The 9452-nt window shown below is 28.5% G+C and overlaps 1 protein-coding gene across 1 annotated transcript; it reads left to right on the plus strand.

Moving 5' to 3' along the window:
• Nucleotides 1-2766: 2766 nt before the first annotated feature.
• Nucleotides 2767-4570, plus strand: LOC118047527 (transcription factor MYB74). The gene is made up of 3 exons (XM_035056849.2): nt 2767-3079; nt 3211-3340; nt 3720-4570. Exons 1-3 carry the CDS (start codon nt 2947-2949, stop codon nt 4510-4512), a joined length of 1056 nt encoding a protein of 351 aa, XP_034912740.1. The 5' UTR covers nt 2767-2946; the 3' UTR covers nt 4513-4570.
• Nucleotides 4571-9452: the final 4882 nt, after the last annotated feature.

The following is a 9452-nucleotide window of genomic DNA, read 5'->3' on the forward strand; positions in this document are numbered from 1 at the left end:
AATAATAATCAAAATAATAGAGATCAAATCTAAAAAATAAAAACATTAAAAGATGAAGAAATTAAAATAATAATAATTAACATTTCATAAATTATTTCAAATAAAATAAGTAACAATCAAAAGAATAAGGACCAAATTTGATAAATAAAAAATTTCAATTAAAAAATGATAAGGAAAATCAGATAACAATTATAAAAATAAAGACTAAAATTAATATAAAAATTAAATTCTAAGGGATGAAATTGAAAAGTAAAGCAAATATTCAAAACTATATATATATATATATATAACAAAAGTTTGAGGATCAAATTTGATATAATCAGCAAATAATATGATATTTTAAAATTTTCACAACTTTCAAAAAGTGTTTTCCGCCCAAAATAAAAGGAAAACACTTTCTTAGAAACCAAACCAAATTTTTCTTTGACTGGAAAGTGTTTTCTGTTAACCAGTTTTTCTAATGAAAAATAAATACATGAAAATTTGGAAAGTGATTTTCCAGAAACTAGTTTTTAAAAAATAAACACAACTTTAATCTTCTAATTTCTCTCGTTTTCAATTAAATCTTAATTTATTCAACATAGATGTTTCTCTCCATTATATTATTATAATAATTCAAATCTTATTTCATTTAAAAATACACATAGCTAAAAATCATTAATTAAATCGCTAAGTAATTTAAGCTATTACAGGATATTTCAAAAATGATATTATATTATTCTTAATCTCAGTAACTTGTTCAAGTGAAAAATCCTGTGTTTTATATCACTTAAAATCATTTGCATTAAAACGTCACATGATTACGTGGTATAGCTAAAACAGAGAGTTAGCCAACTGAGAATCAATTAAGGCTACGATGATTGTTTGCTAAAAAAAATATTTTTAAAAAATAAATTATTTTTTTGTTTGGTAATATAATAAAAAAATAAACTGAAAAATAACTTATTAATATTTTATTTTATTTTAAATTTATTAAAATAATAAGAATCAATTAAATCTAACAAATAAAAAACCTAAACGATAATGAAATAAAAAATATTAAATTTTATAAATTATTTTAAATAAAATAAAAAATAATAAAAAAAATAAAGACTAAATCTAAAAGATAAAAAAGTCAAAATATGATGAAATTAAAAAAAATCAATTTCATAAATTATTTCAAATAAATAGTGATTAAAAGAATGAAAATTAAATCTAATAAATAACAAATTTCAACTAACAAAAGGATTAAAAAAATAACGATAAAAAGAATAAGGATCAAAATTAATAAAAAAATAAATTAAATTAAATTTTAAAAAATAAAATTATAAAAAAATCAAAACAAAATATATAGTAATAAAAGTATTGATAATCAAATTTTATATAATCAACAAATAAGAAGATGCTTTTTAATTTCTCACAACTTCTAAAAAAGTATTTTGAACAAAAAAAATTTTTAAAAAATTAAAAGTATTTTTTATTAATTTTTTTAATTTTTTTAATGATAAAAGAAACATAATTTTTTTTTTTTTTCAAATAATCACTCCTCACGAAATAAACGACGGTGCCTAAGTTTTTTTCTTTTAACAACAACAATTAAATAGAGATGATGAAAGAGAATAAATGATGACGGATGATGAGAGGCGTCCACGTGTATAAAAGGAAATTGCGACTCGAAAGAGCTAGCCTACTGAGAATCGACCCTTTTAAGTGAAGTCGGCTTGGAGCCATGCACATGCTGAGGCTCTGTAGCAGAGTCAAATGCTCCAGGCAATACATCAGAACTGACACGTGGCAGTGACAGCCAGAAAGGCCCAAAGATAACGATCTTGTTTTTGTTCTTCTTCGGTTTCACACAACTGTTTTGGAATACGAGACAGCGAGAGAGACTGCTGGAGGGGGACCACTTTGAAAGAGCCAAGCACGTATTTTAAGCAATTTACGCTATGTCAAATCAACCACTGCCACGTCATGACTGAGTTCGCCGGCTCTTATTGGACCCCTTTCTCTCTTTTACCTTTATATGCTTTATTTTTTTTCTTCTCATTTTCCAAAAAATACCATTTTTATATTTGCTCTTATGTTTTAAAAATATTTTTGAAACAAATTAATTTTTTTTTATTTTTTTAGTATTTTTAAATATTTTGATGTACTGATGTTAAAAATAAATTTTAAAAAATAAAAAAATATTACTTTAATGAATTTCCAAACAAAAAATAAAAACAACAACTACCACAATACTAACTAGACTTTATATATTTACAATAAATTATTGTCTTACTCCCTCTATCTTGGTTATTTAACACAAAAATTAATTAATTATTATTTAATTTCCTCTAATCAATAATTACCTCCATTTATATAATTCTTATATGTTCTTAAAAAAATCCCAAAAGATTTCCTTGATGGAAAAATGTTGTAGTGTCTGATAAAAAGGATTGTTTTGTTCACTTGAGGTGATTTGGTAGCTAACAATACCAAAATGTGGAGGAAATGTTTAGAAAAATCTCAATTCAATCTTTATTTGTAAAAGAAATGCAATTTATTTTTAATTTTTAATTAATTGAGAAACATACTGTGAATTTTGATGTAAATCTTGTAAGTTTGAAATGTAGGACGTAAGCAACCAATAGGCACAAACACAGAATGTAAAAAGTCGATTTTTTTTTCCTTGCCATTGGAAGGACTATTAGCTTTAAAACTAGAAGTGAATTAACGTTTTTTTTTTTTTTTTTTTGAGATATTTATTCATAACAAGACACGTACATTCTATGCTGTAGAAAGACGGTACCGAATCCTTTTGACTTCTACAGCTGCTTTTGCTTCTCTTGCCTGAATTCTCTACTCTATATATTTACGCCCATGATTCTCTAACGGAGGAGGGCACTTGCATCACCTCTCCTTCTCCTCCCCCTCTTCCTCCCTCACACGCGAAATAGGCATTAATTCAGGGATTTGTGAGTTTACATGGGAAAATCTCCTTCTTGTGACAAAAATGGACTCAAGAAAGGTCCATGGACTGCAGAGGAAGATCAAAAATTGACCACTTACATTCAGAAACATGGGCATGGAAGATGGCGAATCCTACCCAAAAACGCAGGTATACAAGCTGATTCTCTGTTTTATTCAAGTAATGTTAGAACTACTTAGAACTATCTTCTTTTTTCTTCATCGCACTTCTGTTTTATATAACCTGTCTGATGTTTTTGCGATATTGTTTTCCATGTATAGGACTCAAAAGATGTGGAAAGAGTTGCCGTCTCCGGTGGACTAATTACCTGAGACCTGACATCAAGAGAGGAAAATTCTCGCATGAAGAAGAAGAGACAATAATTCAACTGCATGGTATTTTGGGAAATAAGTGAGTATATTTATTTTTTTCCGGGTTGTGCCCACTTTTTTGTTTTATCATTACTTTACTCCTGGCCATCTATTTGATAGTCAGCGTTCGATAGTTGGAAGTATTATAGTCGTTGTAATTGAAAATATTTTTTATTTAAAAATATATTAAAATAATTTTTTTTAAAAAAATTTTTTTTAATATTAAAATATCAAAATAACCTAAAAACATAATAAAATTAATTTTAATTTTTTTAAAATTATGATTTTTAACGTGTTTAAACACTACCTTTTTACGCTACAAAATATCGTGTACAATTTCTAAGTTGTCTTGTTTCTCTGGGACTCGTGTCCAAGTCAATTAACGTCACAATTTCTGCACTAATTGTTTGGTGACTCAGGTGGTCTACAATTGCTACTCGCTTGCCCGGAAGAACTGATAATGAAATCAAAAACTACTGGAACACCCACATCAAGAAAAGGCTATTGATGATGGGGATTGATCCTGCAACTCACCAGCCACGCCTCGATCTTCTTCAAGACTGCTCCGCTCTCAGTTCGTGCCTCCACAGCTCATCCCAGCTTAGTATTCCAAGTTTGCTTGGCATCGGACCCATTTTGAACCCAAATCTCTTAAATCTAGCCACTTCCTTCTTGTCTTGCCAAGGCAATATCAGCCAAGATGTTAGTCAAAGACATTTTCAAGAAACCCATCGTAGAAATAACCAAGTCAATGATCAATTTCAATGCTTACAGCCAAACGAGCTCCAAAACCAACAAGCCCAAGCTTGCACGAACACATCGGGTGCTCAATCTCTAAATGAAACCCAGATTAGTGAAGCCAATTTGGAGCAACTTATTTCTAGTGATCCCACCAACTTTAGCTGCCAAGATTCTTTACAAAGTTCGTGGCATACCATTGAAGAGACTCCCAACGTTAGTGGAAGTTTGATGTCAAACTATGTTTACCATGACTGTAATAATAAACCCATCATCAACGATATTTCCTTTGAGACACTACCAAGTCTGAGTTTTGGTTCGCTTCTATCTATGCCTTCATACAACACAACTCCCTTGCATTCTTCATCGACAACTTATGTCAATGTTAGCGATGAAGACGAAAAGAATATTTATTGCAGTGATATGTTGTCTTTTGATATCCCCAGTTGCTTGGATGGCAACAGGCTTGTATGAGCATAAATATTAGGGCATTGTTGATACCCAAAATAAATAAAAGGATGTTTGTATATTATTATCATGGTAAAATGTGGTGATGGGATTTTTGAAAAAGACTTATGTTGTGATCGAAGCAGATCTAAGGCTGGTGTTTTAGACAATGTAGTAGCTAGGGCTAGAACAACCAAAATCCTGAGGATGCTTGCTTGGGCTTAGAAGAAGACATCATAGACACTTGTTTTTCCTGAGTGTCCTTGTGGATAACCATTGGGAGTTTTTCCTGTCTAGGAATTATAGTCTTTCAAGCATTGGACACTTGTTTCCTAAGATGGAGTAAGAGTTAATGCTCAAATGAATGATTTTCTTGTTTAAGACTGACTCTGGATTGTTATTTTTTCTACCTAGTGGGAAAAAAATTAGATCTAAGAAATAGTTTAAAAGGATGTATTTATTATAATTCTTTGACCTACCCTTTACACAATTTCAATGTAATATATCTCTCTTGCAACTTAGCTTTCTTGTAATGTACTTTGTGAATTATTTACAACTTTATGTTTTATCTCTTATGTCATTTATTTCTTGATCTTATTGTTTTCTTTACAATTTATGTTTTTATTTATATATTATTTATTTACATGCTTTAAAATTATGTATTGCTCTTACTTTCAAAGCTATCTAATATTTATTCTTAGTCTTAGATATTATCACCTTGATGTAAACCTATAAAGTTTCTCGTAATAGATTTTTTTGGTTTATTACCATGTGAACCAACCAATAAATAGTTTGTTTCCAATATGTCAATTGAACCTATAACTTATATGTGAACTCTTCTAGTTTCACTATGATTAATTTGCATGATACTCAGTAAACCTTTTGGTTTCTTTTATTAATTAGTATATCTTAGTACTAGAGTAAACAATATTTAGTTTTGGGTTTGAATAATGCTTAAGAAATTGATCATTAATTTAAACATAATTGTTTAAGATTTAATAAAAACTTTTGATGCATAATCGATATGGGATTCATGATCAATTATTTGGTTAAACCCTATTATTCATTATTTAAACTTATATGAATTGATAATTATGGTTATTTCATACCTAATATGTATAACAATTGTTTAGGAATTGTAATAAACTTTTAATTCATGCTTATGCAAACCTATTTGGTACTAGTTTCCTGTAAAATCAACATCATATACCTTTTCACATGTAAAATTCTAAGTTTTTTTTTTTTTCTGACCTTAAAAGGAAAGAAGATATTTTATTGACAATATATAAATTGACATGCTTGGTAGGACATAGACATGGAGCTAAATTTGAAACCTGAAAAAGATACTCAACCCTACAAGCCAAAAACTAAGAATAACATCATGGATAAAATTGTCGTGGATTTTGTCCTTGAGTATCCAATTACTTTAAATGCATTAGTTAACATCAATATGGATGAAAATGTTGGAGAACTTAAACCTTTATATTCTCATCATTTCATCAAATCATTCTTGTAGGGGTGTTTGGGTTCAACTTACACTCCGGGCACACCAATACCATTATCGACAAGGATTTCCTATGGTCTTTATGGGTTCATTTAGCCAAAAGCAAACATGCTTAAAAAACAAAATATCAACTAGGAATTAGGGGTAGATTTAGTACTCCAGTTAGACAGTTATAACCTCTCAAGTAGTGGTTACTCAACTAGTTATGAGTAGTGCCTTTGACCGGTTACATCCATATTAGTTCCAGCTCTAGCTTAATATGAGACCATTAAACTTGAACTTGTGCTGATGATCGCTGGATATAGCCAATATGTAGGACATATTCCTATCCATAACAACTAAAAATAATATGCATATTTTCCTCACAATATGATGCATTAGCATACCACACCTTAACTTCTTCCATAGACTTATTTGTATGATTAGTACCTTTCAATATTACACCTAATGTTTAGGACTAGGCCAGATTTTAGCCACTCATGAAAAAGTGCACGATAACATAATTGGTAGGGTTATCATTTACAGGCGATGCGTATCAAAGTTAACGATGCTTTTAAAATAAAATACAACAAACCTTATCCTAATTAGATTGACTTAGCATTTTCTTTACCATGAGACATCAAGGTGAATGACCTTAAGCAATCTTTTAATGAGGACAATAAGGGCATAAAATAACATTTGGCCAAGTTTTTGGCTTAATATGTTAATGTTTCCCATAAACCATATTTAATATCATGAATGGTCGTGTTATCTTTAAGCAAGACCATTTTCCACTGGTATTTAATATTGCCATCAAACTCAATCCATAGTTGAAAAGAGATAAAAAAAAAAAAAAAGAATTTCATTAAGTATTTCTATCAAACAGAGCCAAAGCTAACCATTGCTAACATGGTTAACATTGTCCAACAACCTAGCAAAATGGTAGATGCATATGCATAAAGATTCAAATGAGAATTCACCTTTGACACCTTTATAATTAAAGACCTAATAACCATTCCTACTTGATGTCTATGTGTGAATGTGTTCTCTTTTTTAATTTATTGCATATGAACCAATGTTGGAAGTTAGACTACAATTCATAAAGTTCGAAACTTGGATTGAACTTTTGTATCATTAAGTTTTTCAAAATAATTGAGTTGGGTTGTCTTTAGGCTAGTCTTTAAAGTGTGCAACACTATTGATTTGTAAATTAAAATGATAATATAGTATTGTTGATTTGAAAATTAAAGTAGAAAAAGAAAAATACTATTTAATTTTCCTACCTTTTTATTTATACATTCTTTTCTTTGGAAATTACAAATGAAAAACCTTGAAAATCCTGATGCATCATCCATTAGCACTACCCCAACATTAACCAATGCCCCAACTTCAAACATTAATCCAACTTCAACCATTATAGGACCCACATTGGTAGTAAAGGTAAATAGTCTTAAGTCTTTACATCAAGGAAAAAACTGCTCATGATAGAAAAAAAAAATCATATATTTAAGACCACTTTATAGAACTTGATGTTGATCTTGAAGCCTATAAAGTTGAATGTAATTATTGTGGAAAATATTATGCATGTCATATTATCTTTAATGATTTAAGTAATATGTGGAGTCATTTAAGAGCATACAAAAAGTTTTCTTTTGTGGTTGATGAGAGCAAAAGTTTTGGTATTAGAACCTAAAAAAGAGAAAGATGAAATAGGAGACCAAAATATAAGAACTCTTAAGACAATAGATTATAATTATGATGAGTGTAGATAAGTACGAGCAAAATTATTATAATTAATTGGTTGCCTTTTTAATTTTATAGAGGGTTAAGGATTCAAATTATTTTCTAAAATTATGCAACTTAGATTTAATGTTCTTTCTATTATGAAAGATTGTTCAAAAGTTTAATTGGAAAATAAGGAAAAATTAAGTACTACTCTTAGGGGTTAATGATTGTACTGAACAACTAATATATGGACATCAATCCAAAACATTAACTATACGTGTTTGACAACTAATTGGATTGATAATGAGTGAAATATGTATAAAAAAATTCTTAATTTTTGTCTAGTTTCTAATCATATAGGTGAGATAATTGGTCAAGTTATTAAGAATTATTTTTTAGAATGGAGGATTGATATATTTTTTACTATTACAGTAGACAATACAAGTTCTAATAATATGACAATTTCATATTTAAATAATGTGGTGAAAGATTGGACAACTATTATATGTCAAATACGTATTTGCATGTTAGATGTTGTGCACACATTGTAAACCTCATTATTTGTGTGATGGATTGAAAGAAATTTAGTGTTTCAGTGGTTAAGATTCAAAATGCAATTAGGTTTGTGAGATTGTCATCTTCTAGGTAACTTGCATTTAAGAAATGTGTAGAGATTGTATACAAGATGTAAAAAATCAATGTGTTTGGATGTTACAACTTGATAGAATTTAACTAATCTTATGTTAGAAATTACTGAAAATTTTGAGGTCTTTACAAGGTTAAGTGAAAGCAAATCTAAATATATAAGTTACTTTATAGGGGTTGATTCAAAGAGGGGAAAAAAAATCATAGGGTCACCTAGTTTGGAGGATTGGGAAAATGCTTAATCTTTCGTAAAGTTCTTAAAGATCTTTTAAATTATTACATTGAGATTTTATGACACATTGAATGTTACATCAAATTTTTTCTTCCATAAATTGATTTACGTGCATATAAACTTGTTGTGACTATGTAAAAGTAAATATATTCTTTTAAGTGAAATGGTGATGAATATGATGTTAAAGTTTGAGAAGTAATAAGGTTATGATAAAAATAGATATAAAAAATTATTATATATGGTTATTGTCTTAAATCCACGCTTTAAGTTGAAATATGTGAAATTTTATTTTAGTAATTTATATGATGATGATAAAGCATAATTACTAACAAAGAAGGTGAAAAATACGTTGATGATCTTTTATGAATTTTATTTGTAAGTTAATGAAGTAGAGCATGATAATAGACATCAACATGATGTTAATGCTATTGATACCATAGAGGTAGATGATAAGTCAAACACTTTGACTTGATTCAAAATGCATTTATAAGAGGAAGCTAGTGTAGAGAGTAGAAATGAGACTGAGAGGTATTTAGTTTATGGTTGTAAGGATTCTACTAATAATAAGTTAGATATATTAAATTTGTGGAAGCATAATGCTTTGAAATATATATAGGAATAATTAAAAGTCACTATAGATATAGAAATAATTAACCCATGTTGTAAGATCCTCAAAAGTATCTTTTATATATATATATATATATATATATATATATATATATATATATATATATATAAAAGATACTTTTGAGGATCTTACAACATGGGTTAATTATTTCTATATCTATAGTGGCTTTTGAATCATGCTTTAGCATTGACGGGTCATATATACTTGACCAGTTCTAAAAAAATTTTATCTCTAGCATCAGCTTAAGTATTTAT

Source organism: Populus alba, chromosome 11 (genome assembly GCF_005239225.2).
Source record: "Populus alba chromosome 11, ASM523922v2, whole genome shotgun sequence".
Lineage (NCBI taxonomy): Eukaryota > Viridiplantae > Streptophyta > Magnoliopsida > Malpighiales > Salicaceae > Populus > Populus alba.